The 22761-nt window shown below is 44.8% G+C and overlaps 5 protein-coding genes across 5 annotated transcripts; all 5 read left to right on the forward strand.

Annotated features, from left to right (window-relative positions):
* Positions 1–1123: 1123 nt before the first annotated feature.
* V865_007713 (uncharacterized protein) lies at positions 1124–2698 on the forward strand (the record flags this gene model as incomplete). Its single annotated transcript, XM_066231455.1, has 4 exons — positions 1124–1269; positions 1341–1636; positions 1714–1915; positions 1987–2698. 4 exons carry the CDS (start codon positions 1124–1126, stop codon positions 2696–2698), a joined length of 1356 nt encoding a protein of 451 aa, XP_066087552.1.
* A 2086-nt stretch (positions 2699–4784) lies between these two features.
* On the forward strand, positions 4785–5988 carry V865_007714 (uncharacterized protein; the record flags this gene model as incomplete). The annotated part of the gene is made up of 3 exons (XM_066231456.1): positions 4785–4817; positions 4888–5013; positions 5083–5988. The coding sequence occupies 3 exons, from the start codon at positions 4785–4787 to the stop codon at positions 5986–5988; spliced, it is 1065 nt and encodes a 354-aa protein (XP_066087553.1).
* Positions 5989–8206: 2218 nt separating this feature from the next.
* On the forward strand, positions 8207–12229 carry V865_007715 (uncharacterized protein; the record flags this gene model as incomplete). Its single annotated transcript, XM_066231457.1, has 6 exons — positions 8207–8690; positions 8754–8983; positions 9059–9790; positions 9859–11468; positions 11541–12036; positions 12125–12229. The coding sequence occupies 6 exons, from the start codon at positions 8207–8209 to the stop codon at positions 12227–12229; spliced, it is 3657 nt and encodes a 1218-aa protein (XP_066087554.1).
* Positions 12230–12898: 669 nt separating this feature from the next.
* On the forward strand, positions 12899–18042 carry V865_007716 (uncharacterized protein; the record flags this gene model as incomplete). Its single annotated transcript, XM_066231458.1, has 6 exons — positions 12899–13572; positions 13641–14207; positions 14260–14380; positions 14434–16473; positions 16531–17211; positions 17272–18042. The coding sequence occupies 6 exons, from the start codon at positions 12899–12901 to the stop codon at positions 18040–18042; spliced, it is 4854 nt and encodes a 1617-aa protein (XP_066087555.1).
* Positions 18043–20220: 2178 nt separating this feature from the next.
* V865_007717 (uncharacterized protein) lies at positions 20221–22283 on the forward strand (the record flags this gene model as incomplete). The annotated part of the gene is made up of 8 exons (XM_066231459.1): positions 20221–20448; positions 20947–21074; positions 21143–21232; positions 21293–21357; positions 21430–21497; positions 21570–21767; positions 21838–21987; positions 22083–22283. 8 exons carry the CDS (start codon positions 20221–20223, stop codon positions 22281–22283), a joined length of 1128 nt encoding a protein of 375 aa, XP_066087556.1.
* Positions 22284–22761: the final 478 nt, after the last annotated feature.

Consider the following 22761-nt stretch of genomic DNA (forward strand, 5'->3'; position numbering starts at 1 on the left):
CATAACGTCCAACTTGATTTTGAACATACCGAGGAAGCATTCGGTCACGTCACTCACTTTCGATCACTCAACTCGCCGTTCTTACCGATCATGTCCTATCCCCCGGTGACAGATCTAGATGTTCGATGCTGGTGTTCCAAATTGATTGAGTTTTTGAGTTTGAATTTTGGGTCTGGGTTAACCAAGCGTATGCACATGCATGCACCCTTGATGGTGTTGATCATCGGATCAATAGTAGTTAGTGTGATGTTGCAGTGCAGTTTTAGGCGAAAGCGGCGATCAGAGCGGTGATGTCCGATACGTCACTTGCTGTGTACTGACAGTTATCAACAAATATTGGCTGACATGAGAGATGGATGAAACGGAATGTCTATCTCACTTGACTCTGACTTCACACATAATTACCCCTTGATAACCCATTCATCATCCTCGAATTGATTCATCCTTGCCATACAACTACGACTAATCCCCCAACCCAACCGGATTAAAGTTATATATCATCAATCCTCCTTTCAACCATCAAATCACCCTACTCCCTACTCCCTACATTATACACCCTACCCTCCCCTCCTTTCCCTTTGTTTGTCTACCATCAAAAATAGTCACCTTACCTTAGTCCAACATCAGAGCTCAGGCGGGATCGATCGGATACTTTTCACCACATAGGATTGAAAGATACAAAGGAAGGATCGGATCGATAATCACCTTGTATCCGCTTTTGCCGAAAGTGACCCACTCTGCGCTCTGGATGCAATAGTAGCGAAAGTAGTAGCAGTCGATCTCCGTGATCGCTTAGATCGGTTCCGATAAATAGGGTACATCCTTTATCTTTGTTGGTCAACATTCAAAGAAATCAAAGACAAGGACGAGCATAATTCATTCATGCATATCTGAGAGCAAGAAGGTCCATAGGAGAAAGGGATAATAACATAAATATCGAATCGCGGGAAAGTAGAATAAAGGAGATTCTGACCTTGGGTCTATACTCTGAAACCTGGACAATCCAAAAATCGAGACAAGAACAAAATAGTAGATATCTTCAAAACGAGCCAGAAGAGCCTAACTCAAAACGCATCACAATAATCAACTAGAATACTCCCATTCCGCTACCAAACGACTTCCAATGACAACCAGAATACCTACTCCTCCACCTTCACCTACCATCCCCCGGCTGGTCCTCTGTGCCGATGGAGGTGGATCAAAAGTATGCGTAGTGATTCGTTCGAGCGATGGGATCGAGGTCAAAGGAATAGCTGGTCCATGTAACATGTAAGTTACCTCGGTCCATATCATCCATTGGATTGACTTTTCAGCTGATATGTAACTGTGATTGGTCTTAGTCAAAGTGTAGGACATCAAACTGCCTCTCAATCATTATTATTAGCTACCTATCGAGCTTTATCTCAACTTTCCAATATTTACATCCCCTCCGACTTATACATCCCTTCTCTTCCCCTTTTACCTTCCGAAGGTGGACCTTCTACATATCAGAAATTACCGAATCTCAATGTATCGGTATTCCAATATGCCTGGTTAGGTCTAGCAGGGGTGAATTGTGAATCGGACGCTAGGGGATTTATGCCTTTCGCGACTGGCGCTCTGGCTTTAACCCAAGATAAAATGAAATTGTCAAATGGTACGTATCCCATATATCACTGTGTTCTAATGAACAGAGTCGACAAGATGCTGACGATTTTTGCGCGCTTTTGGTAGATGTCAATCTCCTTGCTGCACCTGCATTGGATATACCGGGTATAGAACATGTCGTAACGGTAGTTGCTGGAACAGGTACTATAGGCCGGACTATCAGGGTATCACCAGCACCCAAATTCTCCGATCAAACTCAGACCCAGATTAGTTCAAGTAGCAAATTACTGTTGGAAGACATAGGTATAGCCAGAGGATGGGGATATCTGTGAGTACTACGTACGACTTATGCGACCTATCCGTACACTACGGTGCTGACCGTGTTTCCTTATTTTATAGGCTATGCGATGAAGGGTCTGCATTTTGGCTTGGTCGACTAGCCATACGGAGTGTCCTCGCGCTTGCTGATCGACACGCATCATCGTCGATCTATTCATCCCCTTCACCACCTCTATTGGCCTTCCATCGTGACATACTGGAATATTTCGGTACGACCGACCCCGCAGATCTGATAACCCTCGCCTCGCTCTCGAATAGTATATTTGATGGACTAGACATCGGAGAAGCTACAGCTAAGAGGAACGCCAAGATTGCCGGAGCAGCCAGGGTGGTACTCAAATGGGCATTTCCAGATGAAAATCCTGTGAGGAATGGATTACCGACTCCTCCCGGAAGTACCGATGGGGAAGGAGAAGATAGTAGCGATGTCGACATGGATATGGAGAGTGAAGCTGAAGTAGAATTGGAAATGACTTCTGGACTGGGGATAGATGAGAAATCACAGAAGGAAGCTATGAAGATCGTTTCAAAATCGATTCAACCATTGATTGAATTAACATTAGAATGTCTAGGAGATATGAGTGTGGTCAAAGTAGATAAAACGATATTGGTCTTAGGTGGTGGGTTGATGATGTCCAAAGGATATAAAAGTTTATTGTTAGATGGGTTAGCGAAGACGGAGGAGAAGGTCAAATTCAAGAGGGTATTGAAAGTTGATGATAGTGCTGTTGAAGGTGCGAGGGCATTGGGGAAAATTGAAATTGGATATTAACCTTACACAAAGTGAACACAAGGAGGGTAAGAAATGAAAGGACGAAAAATGTGGACAATCCAATGAGATCAAATTCGATTTTTGTATATTTCTTTGTGGACAATACTTTTCAAGATACGTTGATTGGACGACTCGTCACTTGTTTTTCGATTTTGCGAATTGAGCTATCTATCAAATATACTCGTATTATTGGATTCTGATCTTTCAATTAACGATAAAATGTGATTATGATATCTGGCTGAATAAATTAGTGACTTTGAATAATCCAAGATGGAGGTCATTGTATCGTTTAATTATTGTAAATTCGTATATTCCGTATACTTCCCATGTCATCCCAAGTTATACTAGGTAGATTGCTACCAGTCCCCTGTGTAATAGAGTTTCGTCATGTCGGTGTTTGTTATCTAATTTTCGATTTCAAGTGCGCAACCTCAATATCGGACTTGACAATTCTTGTCCCGATTCGGGATATGGAAGTATTTCGGTATTTGAGATGATTGATCAATTACAGTATGTATAGGATCAATATCAGTGGTGGTGGCGGTGGGCTATTATGACAAGTTATGATGCTTATGGTAACACATGGGATCATAAGTATGATTCCAGCTAAGTAATATAGATCCCCACCCAGGTATACGAAGGTGCAGTCACTCTGAGGCAAATGACCATCCTTGTCTCCTTAGATCGGCATCTGCCAAGTCAACCAATGTAATGTACGAGTATTGTACATTCAACCCATACCTGGTCATGTTCATCAAGCCACTTCAAGCCATATATATATATCATTTGCCGGACATGCCGAGGATTATCTGAAAGTGGTCATTTTCGATATCTTGCATCTACGAGATACATATGAAAGTTACGTGGGAAGGTCCCTATCTAGAATGGGATTATTTCTCGTGGTACTAGTAACTAAGCAAAGCGCAAATCAAGCGAACCATTATAAACTCAATCCAATTCAACTGGGTCGTGACAGCTGCTCTTGGGATGATAGACAGGCACAAGGGATTTGGTAACAGTGAGTAACAGAAATGCCGTTAATAACAAGTATGAGAGATGATGCCAAGTTACTACTCTCGGATTGATCCACATGTATCTCATCTGATCTGATGATGTTCATGAACTACACGTACGTTGATCAGTCAACAAAATCAACAGTGATCTTCGTCATACACTTGAGACGGATACCTATCCGATCCCTTGGATTGGTTTCGTATCAGATTTCACTAACTCGTAATTACCGCAAATGATAACCTCAACCCTGTAGATCTGCCGATTTCACTTCCGACTCGGATCTACATACAGTATTTACTTCTCCTCTCAATAAGTATCTGTCTTGTCCTGCAATATTGACTATTAGTTTCCCCCGGTTATAGGCGGAACATAGCTTTCACAGAGTACCACCATGACCTAGATTGTCTTGTCATTTCTCGTCTTCGTTATCGTAGCCAGCTACGGTGATTCAACATCTCCTTTTCGACTGATATGCCGTTATGAGTGGAACTTGGCTTTGCTTCCATACGCTACACAAATCACTTCCGTTTAAGCTTAGAAGGAGAGGATAGGGGGCAATGTAATGTAATTTCGATCTACTGCTACACGTGAAGAGGATCGACAAGGATTTTTGATCTACGTTTTTGAATTGATATATAACCTATGTTGCTTCAATCGGTGTGAACGGGGATTGAATGAAGAGATCAAACATCCCCTCTTTCCTTCTCTTATACCCTTGTCCCTTGAGTGTTTTATCATACCTATATAAAAAGTTTACCGCCAATTCAGTAGGTCTCGGTATAAATCCTTTAGGTATATATCACAGTTTGGACCTATTGGTCTATCAACATCGAAAGTTGGAATTATTCAAAAGGTGTACTTTATTCGATTAAAAACAGATGAAAGAAAATTATTCCTCACAACTACTCAATCAACCAATCATCCAGTCATCCATCCATTCCCTTTCAATAGAAATTGCATAGGGATTTCATTCAAGCTCAATCCAAGTCCAGATAGACAACGGTTTTCATTCACCGAAACACCTCCTCCTCATTTGTTATACGAACTTGCCCTTGCCAAGCTTTCATCCAAGATGGTCATTTTAAAATTCTCCGAAGTCATCTCCGTAAGTCTCAACCATTGTATGATCCAGTCCATCCCGCAGGACACTAATTCTGGTTGCTGATCTCGTACAGTGCCTTGAGCGAACGGATCCTACTCACCCACCTTCCTTCTACTACGCCCTGGAGGTAGTTAAGCGTTATGCCAGAGCGAAGATAGCCAAAGGAAGAGGCAGGCAATTGATGTGTAAACATGGTAAAGTGAGTGAACATTCCGACAACCAATTGAATGAAATGCAATGACTGATCGACGAGTTGTGTTGAGTCTAGCTGGAAACACTCGAAAGCAAATTCTCATCATTGGGTCTCCAAGATATATTCTATTTAACTCGCTTACACCTTAAATTACCTCCTTCTTCTATCACCTTAACATCTCCTTCGACTACCGTCAGACAAACACTACTTAAAGCTGGATACCCCCTACCGGCCTCGTCTCCGCAAGCTGGTCCATCGTCACCTAAGAATCGTTTAGATGGAAGAGCAAGGGGTCGAAGGGGAAGTCGGAGTTTAACGAGTTTAACGAGTAGTCCTGTTCCATTCGCCTCAACTACATCGGCATTAAGACGGTCATCGAGTTCTAGACCTGATATACCTTCGACCTCATCTTCTAATATCAAAGATCACCCACATGGACATGCAGGGAATGTACGATCAAAAATTACCGGTGCCGGTGCCAGTGCCAGTGCAAAAGCATCATCATCGCCGTCGAACTCGTCTAGCTGTAGTAGTCATTCACCTACTATGTCAAGTAGATGGACACCGCTCTTGATGGGATTAGGTCTTAAAACCATACTTGATTCTCCCTCTCCCTCTTCGAAAACTGCTCATCAAGCACAGACACCTTCAATCTCTCAACAGGCTGAAATAACATTTAACAATTTCGATCCTTTCCATTCACCTGCTAGTTTGACCTCGAAAGAGCACGAAAAGGGGAATATGAACCCACAATCACCTTCTTCAGTGGAGTTTCTAGATCTTACATCTTTAGACTTGAACGATAACCATCAAGATGGGAGGGAGATCAAACACGTGGGAATGATTCTGAACGAAACAAATTATAACGAAGCGTACTCACTCTCCATACTTTCCCCGCTGCCGCAGAAGGAAGGGAGGGAGGTTGAATATCTAGAGAGTACCTTGGATTTGGAGGCTGGGGATATCCAGTTGAAGATGTAGCAGGAACTTAGAACAGTATTTACCTCCTTCGCGATACAAGTTTTGATATCTGTTTTGCTTTATTGATCGTCATAGAACGTCATCATTTTCTTACTCTTGAGTCGGCGGCTTTCCATGCATACAGAGGTACATATTTTATACGAGCATGTATGCTCTTCCTAGCCAGGATGCAGAGTTGATCTGTGACTTATCGGTCGAGGGTACAGCCGGCTTTCATATCATGCGAGATGTGAAGTCTTGAACTAAAAGTTAAGAGTACTGAAGCTAAGCTGAGCTTCGCGCATGTCTATCCGCTAGATTTGATTCATCTAGCTCATAAGTTAGAGTTCACATGCACAGTTGAAAGACGAGCAATCTGAGTCATGTCGATCGTTGAGTGAGGATTGTATGCAGTACATTACCTCGGGGGATCCATCGCGAGCGAACAAGTTGCTGTAGATATGCTTGTGGGGTTGGGGTAACAGGGCTACTATCTTACTCTAAACAGGAACCCAGGTGGGTGGTGGGATGGCGTTTGAAATAAAGTTTGATTTGTGACCCTAAAATTCCGAGTTGGGTGCATGTAACAAAGTAGATTATTACGCTATTTGATCAGAGCGACGCTGGGAATATTTTCCGCAATCCAACCAACTCTTTCAGCCTTGAGCCAACAAGTCACAGACAAGATCCGCCAACTGATAAAAAAAATGTAAATGAAAGAAGCTATAAACAAATAAAATCTTCAGGTACAGATTAATCCTACTTTCGAGGCTTCTTCAACATGCGCACGCTTTTGGTGTATGGGTTGTAGTTTTGATCTAGTCAATTTTATATTCGATCTATGTAGATAGGTAAGAAGATAGTCTAGATTTTTGGGTATTCTGAGTCGGAATAAGGTATGAATGTTTTAGATTGTACATACTCCTCGAGAGATCGCCAGACCGATCGGTTTCGACCCCTCCGAAAGCAGAGTGTGAAAGTGCATATAGAGCATAGTATCCTACTCTGGACCACAGAGCATTGAACAATCCCCGAGTCTAATCGAATTATACGTGGGTCCATCCTGATAAAAGGTACAGACAACAGACAGGTGTGAATTTTAGCACTGTGATGCACCCTTTTCTAGTCTAGGTTTAGTTGAGCTAGCGACCTCCTCTCTCCTCATTTTTAGCTTTTAGCGTATATTCAGAAATATCATGCAATCATGCGATGGAGATGAGACCAACCTTTGTATCCACCATGTTCACAGCAATGGTGATGTCGTCTGCCATCGTTCCATTCCATGCCTTCGTTGCTTGATCACAGAATCATTCACACATAAGACAGTGTAACGCAGGATAGAAACAGAAATAGAACGGTCAGGAAAAAGGTTGAAAACGACACGATCGGAATTCAGAGGCGTTCGAGAGAACAGAGACAGAATTACATACAACAACCATACATCCATACATCCATACGTTCCTCAAACCTCTCTCAACTCTCACTCATCTAAAGCTTAATCTCAATTCAAACATTCAAGTTACATTACAACCGTCGGTATCAATCATTACTCCTCCTCTGGCTACCATAGGATTGGAAGTCGAGGCAAATCAAGTGGAGGGCATACAGCTCGTCCAAGTTATAAGTCATCGGCCATAGGTGAGGAGGAAAGGTTGGAATAGAACAGGAACAGTCGCATCCCCCAATCCTCACTCGATTCGATTCAGTATACCAGTCGAGACACTTAGGGGCCGCTGTGAAACCTTTTTGTTTGGTATTCGGGTGAGTACATCTATCTAGAGAGGAAGATGAAACGTAGATTCATGTCTGTTCCTCGCATGTGTTTTGCTTTGTTTGATTGTCCGCTCTATACTCTTTGCTCTTCGCTCTTCGGGTGATGGCTCGTAGACTGGAATGAGCCTGACTGTGTTGTTCCTTCTACCACTTGTGGAAGTAATAGGATTTCAAACTAATGATAGTAATGATATCAACTGATCGATCACTTTTCAATTCCAGCCATAGCCATCCTCGTACTGCAAACTACAAACAACCCTTCATTCCATACCGACTCCTTCGCCTATACCACCACATCCATCCAGCGCATGTCAACCAAGTAGAAACTTCGTTATTGGCCTTCTCAACGGAACCCGTCTTCACCAGAGCCAGATGTGTTTGGAAATAAGGTGAATAACCGCAACCACCCATTCTTCCCTTCCCACCACACTATCACCCTATCACCAACGACCTATCGGGAAGAACAATGTCAACTGCTTTCATACCTGTCGCTCTAGCGCCTACCGTCCATTACAGTAATCACGACATCGACAAGTACACGCATCACTATCCATCGCCTGCTTCGGTCAAAGAAAGCAGTGAGGATAGATATAGATCACCACCACCCAATATTTACCTACACACACCTGATAGTGCTCAGAATATCAATCAACCACAAAGCTCATCATCATCATCCATGTATCAACAACCAGGTTACCCTCAGGGGTACCAACAGCAGCAGCAGCAGCAGCAGCAACAACAACAACAGCCGGATTGGCACACACAAGTAGCCGGTCCATCAACAAGACGTAGACAATCACCTTCATCTTCCTCGCAGATATCCCCAGTCCCCCTCAATGATTATCGGGAGAACAGCAGAGAAGCAAGAAGTGGATATACCAAAGATAGAGCGAGTAGGATGATAGTGGATGGAGAGGAAGATGATGGAAGGATAGGTACCGAGGATCCTCGTAAGTTGTGTCATTTTTGACTTGTCCTGACGTATCATACTGATTTCCCTCCCCTCCATGCAGGCGGAGAGAGAAAGTATACCGAACTCAAGTGTCTAGGCGATGGTTCATTCGGTACGGTATGGCTATGCGATTGGCACTCTCCAGTGAAATCAGATATAATATTATCTGCTATGCAGTGTGGAGCAGGGGCTAGGCCTGAGTGGGCAGGGAAGCGACTGGTAGCGCTGAAAAGGATGAAGAGGGTATGGGAAGGTGGATGGAAACAGGCAAGGACGTTAGGAGAACTAGTGGTGAGTGCAGGACTATATCAATCATATTATCATTCGTCCGTGTATCATACTCATTCGTCTCATATCCGTGTATAGTCCCTCAGCAAAATACCTCCTCATCCCGCTATCATCCCTTTATACGACGCCTTCATCTCACCCAAATCACGCGAACTCTATTTCGTGTTCGAGTGTATGGAGGGAAACCTCTATCAGTTGACGAAATCACGAAGAGGTCGACCACTAGCAGCTGGTCTCATAGCGAGTTGTTTCCATCAGATATCAGCTGGTCTGTATCACATCCACCAGTACGGATATTTCCATCGAGATATGAAACCTGAAAACCTCCTCGTCACCACAACGGGTCTAACGGATTATCTAAGTGCGTCAACGCTAAATCAGATCAACAATTCCCGGATAGAAGGATCGGGTGTTTTACCGCCTACAGAAGATCAGGTGAAGTATGAGAAAGACGTAAGGGTTATAGTGAAACTTGCAGACTTTGGTCTAGCAAGAGCAACAAATTCCAAACCTCCTTACACAGAATACGTCTCAACCAGATGGTATCGTGCGCCAGAGGTGTTACTTCGTTCAACGGATTATGGACCGCCAGTGGATATGTGGGCATTAGGGACGATCTTGGCGGAAATGGTCAATCTCAAACCTCTCTTCCCTGGTGTCAGCGAGATTGATCAGGTGTATAGGATCACCGAGACAATGGGAGAGCCTAGTGGTGAATATGGAGTGGATGAAAGAGGTCAGATAATAGGTGGTGGACCCTGGAACTCGGGTATCAAGTTGGCTAAGAATGTTGGATTCTCTTTTCCCAAGGTGAGTGGTGGTTCCCTTCTGCGCCGTTCTTCAGGAGGATGAATCTGAAATCTCACACTTCACTACAGCGCCAACCTGTACGATTCCGAGGTCTTTTTGGAGAGAACGTCCCACAATCACTGGTAGATTGTATACACGATCTTCTACGATACAACCCGAAATACAGATTGACTTCAGCTCAATGTATTGATCACGCTTATTTCCATGAAACCCTTCCGCACCTTCAGCAGACTCCACCTTTACCACGAATCCCTTTCTCTCAAGGTCAACCTGCACCCGGAGCATTACGAAATCCCCCTGCCGAAATTGCCCAAGCCCCGCCTCGTCAAGTTCCTCCATCTCACTCACACACCCCACACGAAGCTCGACCTGCGTTCGCCAATGGAGACATGCGGACTCTTCCTCCACCTCTGGGCACTCCAGACAGTGCTTCGCCTGCTGGTTCAAGGTTCTTCCCTTCTGCTCACATGCATGGTCACGCTCAAGATGCACGAACTTATTCATCTGCTTCGGCATTGGTACATCAACTTCGAGAATTGGATTTACCTACGGATGATCTTGCAAGTTACGGAAATAGACCTGCACCTTCTCCCGCACTTGCGCAGACCCAACAAATCGATCCTCGAGCTAGATCTCAACAATGGGCTAGCGACGTGGCTATGTCTGCTCAACGTGCTCCTCAAGCGCCATCTACAGTGTACGATGGCTCTGTGTATGAAGGTTCACAGCCGGCGCTGAACTCGAATGCAGCATTCAACAACTACTCTTCCACTTCCATACCGGACCCTTCCACGCGTCTGCCTTACGATCAGCTCAAACCTCACGTTGCTGCATATGTGCAACAGCAGCAACAGCAAAGATACACGGACGAAAGTCCTCGTCAAGCTGCATCGTCACAGTTGTCTTTGGCGCCTCCAATCGAGCCCACCCCCGGAGCGGCACGGGCAGAGAAACTGGCAGCCACAGGAAAGAAGAAGAAGTGGGGTCTCAGTTCGGTCTTTGGAGGAGCTGCAGACAAAAGCTCAACCGTGGATCTTACTCCCGTTGCCGAGGATGGCTATTCTGGATCGTCCCTCAAGCGAACGCAATCGGGTAACAGACCTCAAGACCGAATGGTGGTCCAGCCACCTACATCTCTGGATCCTAAGAAAGCTAAGAAGGAGGCTGAGAAAGCTGCCAAAGAAGCTGAGAAGGCAAAGAGAGAAGCTGCAGCGGCCTTGCAGAAGGAAAGAGCTCGAGCGGTCATGCAAAAGAGAAACCAACTTATCGAAGCTAGAAATCAAAGTCAGACCAAAACCGAAATTGAATTCGCTTCTTCTAACGTCAATGAAATTGGAACTCGTCCACAGCGACCATCACAGCCACCGAACTACGTCTCACCATCCACCACTTCTCTCGCACCAGGAGGTAACCCATCGATGGGTAATTTGAGAAACTACCCCGACGTCCCTGCTAGCTCTAGTATGACGTCGGTTCGATCTCATGATTCTGCTCATTCAGCGATGTCGAACAAATCTGGACTGAGCGCAGCGGCTCTGAAAGCCTACGACGATGTACATGGTGAAGGTAGACATAAAGCGAGAAGAAGGGATGATGATGATGATCATTCGATGTCGAGCTTTGGTCAATATTCTAGAAGTGTCTTGACTATCGGCACTGTCGGCACGGTCGATAGCGAGTGAGTGAAAACTTCTAGTCTTAAATTGATAACGTCTATGACACTTGCTGACCTGTCACTTACTTCTGGTAGTCCTGGACCTAGACGAGCCAGAGAGCACTGGCCTGATCCATTACGACAACGTGAGACGAAGCGTGCTCCATCCGTATCATCATTCAAACAGCATCATGGCCCGACTTCACGCTCGACCGCATCGCTGGAATCCCAACTCGCCCATGATTTCAAAGTTCGGGCTAATGTTGGTGCGGCGCCTTCCTCTGCTTCTTTGGGCAGGTTGGGTCAAGGTAGAAGCTCTTTATCTCTCCATGGACAAATGGAAGGTCTTGGACGCCCACTCCTAGCCCATGGTCTGAATAACACCGGTCAAGGGAATGGATCTGCGCCAACTAGTCCGTACGGTCATCCTAAAGGTGTAGCGGTGTCACACGGGATCGGTATGGGCAGACAATCAATCTCGAACGCTTCTGGTCATACCGGTTCGGGAACGGTCTTACCGAGTATAAGCAGTTTTGATGTAGGCGATATGTCACAGCATGCTCAAGGTCATATCAATCCCATGTTTAGAGTTGTAAGTTGTTTTATCTCATTTTGCCTCGTATCACTTGCTAAAGATGAAGGAAAGGGCGAAGGGCTAATTTGAGATTGACCCTTCGTAGCCACCAGCAGGTGATAATCAATCGCAAACTACTTTACCACCTTTTTCGGCCATTGCTAGTGTCGCAGATAGAGAGGCGCACGATCACCCTCATCCCTCGCAGTAGTCTTACCTAACTTTTCTACAAGTTGCATCATATAATACCGACCATTTCCAGTATTATTATCTGTTATTATAATCCTGCTGAACTTCCAGCAATCGGATTGATATTTACACGACATTCTAGTTTGTGCTTTCTGGACCTACATCTAGAATAGGAATGATATAAAGTACAAGGACATTGGACTGGTCATACACATTGACCTATTTATTTATATAGTAGCTTTTCATATAAATTCCTCTTTCTCCTAGGGGAGGAGGAATGATGCATCTGTCGCATAATATAATTTGGTTCCGTTAAAGAGTATTTCGAAAGTAGCCATTCCTCATCCCATGCAACTGCACAAGAGTAGAATGCAACATGCACAAACAGCCTTAGTATCACTGGCATCCCCGCTATCACCATCGTCTCCATCACCATCACCATCACCATCACCATCACCATCACCATCACCATCACCATCACCATCACCATCACCATCACCGTCAGCGCACCACCGTCACACACGGGTCACCGCTTTGATCGCTTCTCCTTCCGGAAACGTCCAACATCAAGAAGAAAAAATTGAAAACTCTACTATCCAACATTTCTTCCTTATTCTCATCTCACATCTTTAGGAGATTGGTATCGACTAGGTCGATCATACCTGATAGATCAGCGAGTCCAAGGTTACTGATGTCGAATCAACAAGAACAATTTCGACAATCAATCTCACTCCCAGTCTTACCAAATCCAATCAGATTTTCATTACCTTCTAAACCTATCACTTGTTTATCAACTTCAAGTTCGACCACGACTTCTTCACCTTCAGCTACAACCAACTCTATTAGACCTGCACCATCCTCACTGCCACCTAAACCTACGTTCGTCCCTAAATCAACCTCGAATGAACATTCACCAGAGAGAAGAAGAGATATAATACCTAGTTATAGAAGGGAAACTGAAAGTTATCGTCCACCACCTTCTCCTTCCCCTTCACCGCCTCGAAGATATCGTTCACCTTCACCTAGGGGTGATACTTATATCCCATCAAGAGCTTCGAGTGCTACGAGATCGTCATCAAGATCAAGGTCGCTAATCAGATCTCCATCACCGAGATACACAAGCTCAAATAAACGTCATCGTTCACCTTCGGTGTCGAGATACGATTCATACAGACCTAGACCTAAACGCAATTCCCCGTCTCCATCTCCATCTCCTCCTCTTACGACCGCTCAAAAAAGAGATCGAAGTGCTGGATCTAGCGCCTCCGCAAGGATTGAAAGGGAACCATCCATCGCTGAGAAGGAAACCAGACCGAAAAGTTTGAAAGACAGATTAGGGGGATTTTGTAAACAGGAGCAAGACAGGTATGTAACTCTTCAACCAAATTGTACACTTACCGCTTCTCAAAGCTGATATATCGTCATCGATGCAGACCCGCAGAGCAAATCTCATCCATCCCAACCAAAAGATCACCCTCACCTTCACCCATAAACACTCAACCCTCCACCAAGCTCCCCAAACCTATTCCTACCGGGCCTAGGGGTACTTCCAGATCATTCTCAACAGCGCCGGCTATCCCTAAAGGTCCCAAAGCCGGTAGAGCTCCACCTACTGGACCGAGATCTCGACACGCCCTTCCTGATAACCCCTCATCCTCCGGAAACGGTGTTTCTTCTGTAGCAAGTCGGCGCTCAACTAGTCCAGGAGACGAAGAAGATATGGCTGGACCATCGAGATATAGATCAAAAGGAGGTAACACTCCTCGAAGAGGCGGATCGGCGGGACCCAGCAGTGGTGGAATTGCGCGACAATTATCACCACCTTTGAGAGACCATAATCAGATAATCGATCAATATGGTCAGAAAGTGCATTTAAAGGCACAATGGGCCGAGAACCCTAAAGCTCCATTGGCGAATTTCCTGGGTAATGGAGGTGGAGCAGAGATGAGTCAGGAATACAAAGCTGAAGAAGGTATGATAGGAAATAAGAGGATGTTCAGGTAAGTTAATATGACCGATTCAAGTTGAACTCAGGCTGATATAGGAATGTAGAGTTACAGTCGTAGCAGATGCGAGATCTGGAATCATAGGAGTAGGAGATCATGCTTCTAGGAAAGAGGCGGAGAAGTTGGCAGCTCTGAGTGCTGTACTTCAGCTTGCAGCTGCTGGAATGGTGGGTTGACGGTGATTGTCTGACGATCAACCAATACTGACTGTTAAACGCAGCTTGAACAAGGCAAAGGTGGCGGTAAATCACCTTCAGCCACCAATACCAATGGTGGGACTACAGCATCATCTGCACCTCTACCTGGAGGAAGCATCGAAATGGCCAAGCTCTCCGATGGCTCCGATATATCATATGAACGAGCTCGACAGTTCATGGAATATTACTGTGCACGATACAAATTCGGTAAACCCGATATAGAGTTCTCCCAATCTCAAACATCTCAGGGTTCTAACAAAGGTCGTAAAGGTAAACCGTCAAGTGTAATGATTTGGGATGCGGTCATAACGGTTGGAAACAGGAGAATAGGTATGGGACAATCATCGAGTAAGAAAGGAGCTCAGGTAAAAGCATATTTAGATGTCACCCAATATCTGGAAAGTTGTGATCCGGATTTATGGAAGGATTTCTTGGAAGCTTCGAAGAAAGATAAAAGTGCCAATCTAGGATTAGCACCTCACTTGGTATTCCAGATGTCCGACCGATTGAATGAAGATATACAAGGTCTTTGTGGTGATATTAGGCATTCAAGATTATGGGCCAACGCTCCTCCCTCGACATTGTCTTCCAACGAACATCAACAATTACCTACTTGGTCATCCGGAGGGAAACGTCAACTTAGCGAGAAGGAATTGATGAACAAATCGCTCGATCTGCAAGATAGGTTAGCGGCATATGAGAGTGATCCCAAACTTGAAACTATGCGAGCGCAACGGAATGCTCTTCCCGTGACGTCTCGTGCTACTGAGATCCTGGCTAAAATCGAAGTCAACGACGTCACTATTGTCATGGCTGCGACTGGTTCCGGTAAGACCACCCAGGTACCACAGTTGCTCTTCGACCACTATATCAATAGAGGTGAAGGAGCGAAATGTAATATCGTCTGTACGCAACCTAGAAGACTTGCAGCGATGTCAGTAGCAGAACGAATAGCCGATGAGAGAGGTCAATCACTAGGAAAGGAAGTGGGGTATCAGGTTAGGTTCGATACCAAGTTACCACATCCAAATGGAAGTATCACGTTTTGTACAACCGGTATCTTCCTCAAAAGGATGCAATCGGCTTTGGGATCGACAGCCGACCCCAATGCCGTAGCTAGGATGGACGAAGTCACCCATATAGTTGTTGATGAGGTTCATGAGAGGGATATCGACACGGATTTACTCTTAGTGGTTCTGAAACGATTACTCGCCGATCGAATCTCCAGAAAGAAACCCTTGAAAGTCATCCTCATGTCAGCTACGATCGACCCGACGCTCTTCAAGAGCTACTTTGCCGATGCTCGTGGTCGAGCTGCGCCCGTCGCCGAAGTGCCCGGACGTACTTTCCCAGTAGAGCGATCGTACCTCGATGAGATTGTTCCTCAATTACAGGGTATACCGCAAAACAAAGGTGGATGGGTTTTCAACGAAAAGAATGTAGCTGAGTATCTATCGAAAGAACTGAGTCATGATCCAGCAAACTTCGGTCCGGGTTCAGGAATGGCTTTGGAGATACCTTATCCCCTAGTGGCTTTGACCATTGCCGATGTGATGAAACGATCCGACGATGGACATGTCTTGGTGTTCTTACCTGGGTGGGATGAAATCAAGAAAGTAGCAGATATTTTGATGGACACGAGAGGTCGACCGTTATTGGGAACGAATTTCAACGATCAATCGAGGTTTAGTATACATTATCTTCATTCGACCATCCCAGCAGCTGAGCAAAAAGAAGTTTTCAGACCCCCGCCTAAAGGCGTGAGAAGGATTATCCTGGCTACTAACATCGCCGAAACCTCTATCACTATTCCCGATGTGGTTTATGTTATCGATACGGCTCGTGTGAAAGAGAAGAGATATGATCCAGAACGACACATGTCCTCGTTAGTCTCTGCTTGGGTCGGATCCTCCAACTTGAGCCAGAGAGCTGGTAGAGCGGGAAGGCATAGGGAAGGTGAATACTATGGCCTGTTATCGAGGAAAAGATTGCAAGCGCTGGATCCTCACCAGCTGGTGGAGATGAAGCGAAGTGATTTGAGTAACGTAGTAATGCACGTCAAGGTGAGCTATCTCTGTCAGGAATTGACCGATTACACACAGCTAATTCATACCTCATAGGCATTGAACCTCGGTGAGGTCGAAGAAGTACTGGCGGCGACTATCGAACCACCTGAACCCAGTCGAATTGTCGCTGCTATGGAAACATTACGAATGCTTGGTGCCTTGGATGCGAACCAGAACCTCACATCGCTTGGACGAGTGTTACTCCAATTACCAGTCGAGGCAGCTATTGGTAAACTGTGTCTTTACGGTTCATTCTTCCGATGCCTGGATTCATCCTTGACACTTGCAGCGGTATTGACAAATCGAGATCCGTTCTTGGCTCCGATAGCCCTGAAAGCTGAAGCGGATCGAATTAAGGATTCCTGGTGCCCACCTGCCTTCCGATCGGATCCCCTTGCCATTGTGTCAGCCTACAATCAATGGTCAGCTATGGATGATCGAGGTGAATACAGGACGGCCAACCAATTCTGTTCGGACAACTTCTTGTCGAAACCTACACTGTTGCAGATCAAACAAGTTAAAGCAAGCTTACTTCAATCCCTCGACCAGGCTGGAGTCATTGCCGTCTCAGCTGGTGGAGCAGTCAGGAGAATAGGAAGGAGATTGACCGTTCCTCCCGAATTGAACGAACATGGAAACAGTCTACCTCTCCTGGCTGCTCTGATAGCTATGGCCAATGCGCCCAACTTCGCCTTGAGGACTTCGGACAAGACTTGCAGGACTTCACAGGATAAGGTGAGTCTTCATCCTCATTCATCAATTGATGGACAGCTGACGTGCGACTCATGTTGTTAGACGGTATTCATTCATGGATCTTCCGTCAATTCTCGACGAAGGGAAGCTGGCGGACCTGAACAAGCTAGTGAATCTTTCAACCCTGCTGAAAAACGATTATATTCCTTCGGCGAAAAATCTCGAAATGTTCCTCTCGGAGGGAAAGAAACGGGTGGTATCACTCAATTACGTTCGGTAACTCGATTGGACCCTATGACATACATGTTATTCGGTGCTTATGAGCTCGTCGTGACGCAACGTGGATTAGAATGCGATAGGTGGTTACCTGTCGTGGGAAATTTGCATGCTTTGGATGATGTACAGAGATTGAAAGTCCTCTTGGACGGATGTATGTTAAGAGTCTTCGAAGGTGTTGGGAAATCTTTGATCAAGGATAGAGATGAAAGGTGGAGAAAGTCAACTTCGGCTATCCAAGTCAATACTAAAGGAAGTTCAAAGATCATTCAAAATAATGGTAACGATCAGGTTGATGAAGAAGTAATAGAGAATGAATCAGATGACGAAGATGAAGCTGAAGGAGAAGACCAAGCGAAAAAGACGACTAGGATCATCCAACCTATGACGATAGACGAGATTAAAGAACTGGAATACCTCACCACAGATGTGGTGAGAATACTGGATGCGTACGCTTCTGAAAGAGAAGGTGGATCGACGGTCAATTCAAGACCTGTAACACCTGGTCTACCAATGATGACCCAAAGTCAAACCAAAAGCAATGGGAATGGAAGAACTTCACAGTATCAGAGTAACAACGGGAGTAGGAAATGGTAAGGTCTGCAATCCCCGTGTCAGAAACAAATCTTGAAGAGTATAGATATTGTAAATCCTTGATTACAGAGAAGTAAAGGTGCGAATATCATCATCATGAGATAGATAATGTATATTATCGATCATGGAGAGCAAAATGAAGTACGGGTATATATGTGAATAACATCATCATGCATATATGATTTCATCATTCAGCACACCGTCGGTCAGTAGGTACCCTTAAAAGGTCCCTTGTTTCCCCTTGCGATCAAGTGTGGTGCGCACAAACTCCTTTCCCTTATCTATGCCGGATCTGCACATGTAACCCTACTTATACTCCGTACCCGTTTTTCACTGCACTTTTTTAACCTTAATGAAGAGATCGAGAGGGAAAAAAAGAGGGTTGGAGAGTAGTACGTACTTCAAAACGTTATGATTACGATCGAGAGCAGCTGATTAAACGAAAGGACAGTACGAGTATGGAAAGATGACTGACGGCCGAGAGTGGAGTGATAATTTGGACACCCAGAGACTTAACGGTCACTAACGGAATACGAAATCCGATCATTACTTTACTCCACTCATATCCACATGCTATGCTAGATGACAGAAAAACAAGATCAGTGATCAGATCCACTCCACCGCATGCGCACGAAAGAGCTGTAGATCCCAATTGTGTCAGCCTGAGTCTCGGAGATCTTACGGAGCTGACGGGAACCTCGTTATGACAAGACCTTCGGTCAACAGAAGTCGGATCTCGATCGAATGGGACAACGTCACTCGTGGATGAGAGGGAGCCGTCGCGCGCAGTGCGGTCCGTATATGTGTGTGCGTGATGCCTCGGGCCGTTTTATCCTTTTAGATATACAGTTAATTCTCTGAAACTACGCAGGTAGATTACAGTTTGGGAACTTGAGCTGTACCGTGTTCTCAACAAAGAAGCATGATTTTTCCTGTTGGATTATTATGCCAAGGCCAAGGGAAGTTGTTACTTTTCATCATCGTATCAGGGAAAGCAATGTAAAAAAAAAGCGAATGCCGATGTATACGGATGATCCAAGAGGCGTTTTCCCTTTTTATCTATTTATGTATGATACAAGTTGAAAATAAATTAATCTTGATAATCCAAAATCATTTCAATCGAAAAGCCAACAACACCACCAAAATCAACACCAACTGCAGATGGACGAGGATCATGCCGAAAAGGTGATACGACCAACGCATGTTTGTTTCCTTCACCATTCTTTCTTTTACTGTCCCTCACAGACATCAGTTACAATCTCTGGTACAAGTCGATCAATCATCTGAAACACTCCGACGCCGCCGACGACTCCGACTTCGACTCTTAAGGAAAAGAAAAGAAATAAACTCCGCGTCAAGCGTCTGAATTATATTGCAGATCTGAGACATTGGATTGTTGGAATTAGGATTGGAGTTGGTATCCCGCGAAAATCATTTTGCGAGTATCAAAATCGTTCAATATAATACTGTTTTCATATCAGATTGTTGTCACTTTTGCCGAGATTTGAGGTTAATCAGATCTCCCCACCACCACCTTGTATTTCAGAGCAAGGCAAAGCAACAAAAAGATCAACCGCCAAGTGAGTAGGTCAAAGCTGAAACGGATCAACGGATCAAAACATCATCAACGGGCCGGTACGACATCGAAAGGACATTCAGACTCTCTCACAGTTACCAGGGACAGATAATTACTGTGTGTTTGTGCGTGGATTGTATACTGCGCATCAAAGAAAGAGGAAGGAAGATTTCAGATCTTGGAACTTGTACAGAGAAGCAAAGCAGATACCCTATAGCTACAAGTCAATGGAGTTTGATCTTGACGGGAAAACTCAAAACGAGGCAATCAAGAGCAAACACTTATAGTTCAAACGTCAACTTCATTCCTCAATCAACTATATACAAAACACATCATCCTATTCCCTTTCATATCAGGTTACAGATCCAATCGATTACTACACGGCGGCCGAATACAGCTCCGCGGGTGTTAGATATATAGACATCTGGTTAAATATACAAAATAGATTCTAGTTACATGGCAAGGATTTAGAATTCAGATACTATATCTTTTCGTTCCTATTCTTCTTCTTCCCCATCATCGTCTCTTCGCCTTTTGGCTAAACGATTCAACCTTTGGTTTTTTGACACTTCCTTCGGTCTTACCCCTCCTAACATCCCTTCAAGATGTCAAGACCACGATCTCAATCGAATAACCCCTCGCCATACAAAATGCAGAGAGGTCCATCATCATCGCATTCTCATTCATCGTCAGGTGGTGGTGGTGGCGGCGGTGGCGGTGGACCACCAGGAAGCTCAGGATCGTCTCGACCTCCCGGTACGGGATCCAGCAGTGTATCGAGCCAGGAGGAATTGGGTTTGTCAGCCTGGTTATCGTGTAGTGCTGATCAAGAGGTGAGTTGCATCAGCGAAAGTGTCTTCAGATTCAGAAGGATGGCCGTCGGGAAAAGGGACAAGTGACAAGTGACGTATCCTTCTTAGAAGGGATCGGATCTCTGAAGCACGGATCCCCTCACTCCCCTTGTCCCTTGTGGCTGAAGGATTGTTGTCCAACGCACGAGCTCAAGGGCTAGTACAGTAGTAGTGTAAATTAGGCGCCGAAAGCGTTAGGAGACAAGGCCCATCCTTAGATGTTTACACGCCCATATCACCAACAAACATTGGTTGTCAGAGATATTCACATGAAAGTTTGAAAGGAAAAATATGCTAACTCATATCCCCTTTCTTACCCCACTTTGCGCAATCACCTCCACCCTACTCGTCCCGGTACACGAAACACAAAACATCGATGCTGAAAATGATGGGCTTTTGTTCTTGGACCTCGCCCAAATCGGACTGAACTTCGCCCAACTTCTTGGTCCCTCACCGATTTTTCGTACATGACGAGCATAGGCTAGGATAAGTTACGTATCCGAATCGATGCAGGAGATCTTGGGTTATACCCCAAATGATCTTCTGGGTAAATCTTGCTATTTGATCTTCCATCCGGATGAAATTCCCATGTTAAGGGAAATTCATTAGTAAGCTCGTTCACCGGAGGCCACTTGAATTGTAGGCTGATTGTTGTGGTTCTGGGTTCGAACCTTAGTCAAGCGTTGACAGACGAGAAAACCGCTTGTGTGGCTTATTATAGAGCATTACATAAGGATGGATATTATGTGGAATGTTGTTGCTCATAGTGAGTTACAATCTCATCAGTCCATCGATCCCGTGCTGATGTAGTGAACAGGATACAAAGTTCGACGGTGTATAATACCTCATTAGCGTTGTATACTAGAGCTGTGGATGGTCAGCGGACGTTACGTGGGTTTTTTTCCTCTTCAATATCTGTCAACAATGTTGGTTTGAGCTCATGACCCGCTGGATGTCTATCAGAACAAGCACTTACAGCCAGAGAAGTGATCGAAGTGTCATCGGCTTCTCAAGGGAAATTCGCTATAAAAGTAAGCGGATAGATTTTTTTCGTTGATAAAGCCATTGTCAAACTTTCTGCTTATTGACGTCTTACCTCGCAGCGCTGGCCAAGCTCCTCAATAGCTCCTTTGGCATCTTCTCCTGATTCAACGTCGATTTCCCTTTCCCCTCCACCGATAGATCATCCTTGGCCCACACCACATAAACCCTCTCCTCGGACTTTCTTTATCCTCGATAGATTCACCGATACGAGCAGGGTAATGTATGTCAGTAATGATGTGATCATCAATGGAAGTAGGGTGAGTATCCCATATACTATCTCTGCTCTTTGAGTTGGATTATTGATGTATCGATTTGACACGCTTTTAGCTGAAGAACCAACCTTTTTATTCTATAATACGACCTTCCGATCGAGCGCACGTACGGAGATATATCGAATCGGCCAAACAGTCCAGTCCTATAATGTTCAATGAAAGACGTTCAGGAGGTCATGGCTATACCAGATTTCACATCTTGAAAGTCAGTACAATACACAATTTACGCGCTTCTTGCGCAAGGGTGAGGCTTCGACACAGGACATCATTCGCTGATAATCAACCTTATTTTGACTGCAGATACCGGATCTTCCACCCTACGGGGAAACTTGGCCTCAGGGAACAGATGAATCTGAGCGTTCTATGCCCGGGCAAGACTTTATCCTAGTTGAAGGTATTTTCACAGCCTCGAGCGATGGTCTGGCTTGTATCATATCGAAAATCGCACCTGGTAGAAAATCGAATTCGAGAAACAATTCTAGAGATGATGATAGAAGATGATGATTCTGAATATGATGGGATCAAATCACTTTAACATGTAGCGTAAGATCGGTGGCATAACGACCATTTAAAAAAACTCACGAACGAGGTGATAAATAGATAGATCAGATGATTAGACTGTATAATACATTGGTCCGTTGGAGGTGGCCAAATTGTTGTAACATTTCTTATATATTTAATACCGTACAGTATACGGTCCTCACATAAAAAGGAAGCTTCCTTCTTACCTTCCTTTCAAGTACTTTTTGAAACCCTTTCATGACAGGGGAAGCGGATGCTGAATGAGAGAGGGATGAAGCAGTGATCGATCGATGAACTGAGCTGGAACCGAGTATCAGTCAGTCATGCATGTAGCTTTGACTATCTCCAGTGTTCGTTATTGCCACATTGTGCTCAAAGCTCATGAAAGGTGATAACATAGTAGCCACATTCTTGCATGTACGTATGACTTGATGCTTGATGCCTAAGATCTTACTTA

This window comes from Kwoniella europaea, chromosome 2 (assembly GCF_036810445.1).
Source record: "Kwoniella europaea PYCC6329 chromosome 2, complete sequence".
Classification (NCBI taxonomy): Eukaryota; Fungi; Basidiomycota; class Tremellomycetes; order Tremellales; family Cryptococcaceae; genus Kwoniella; species Kwoniella europaea.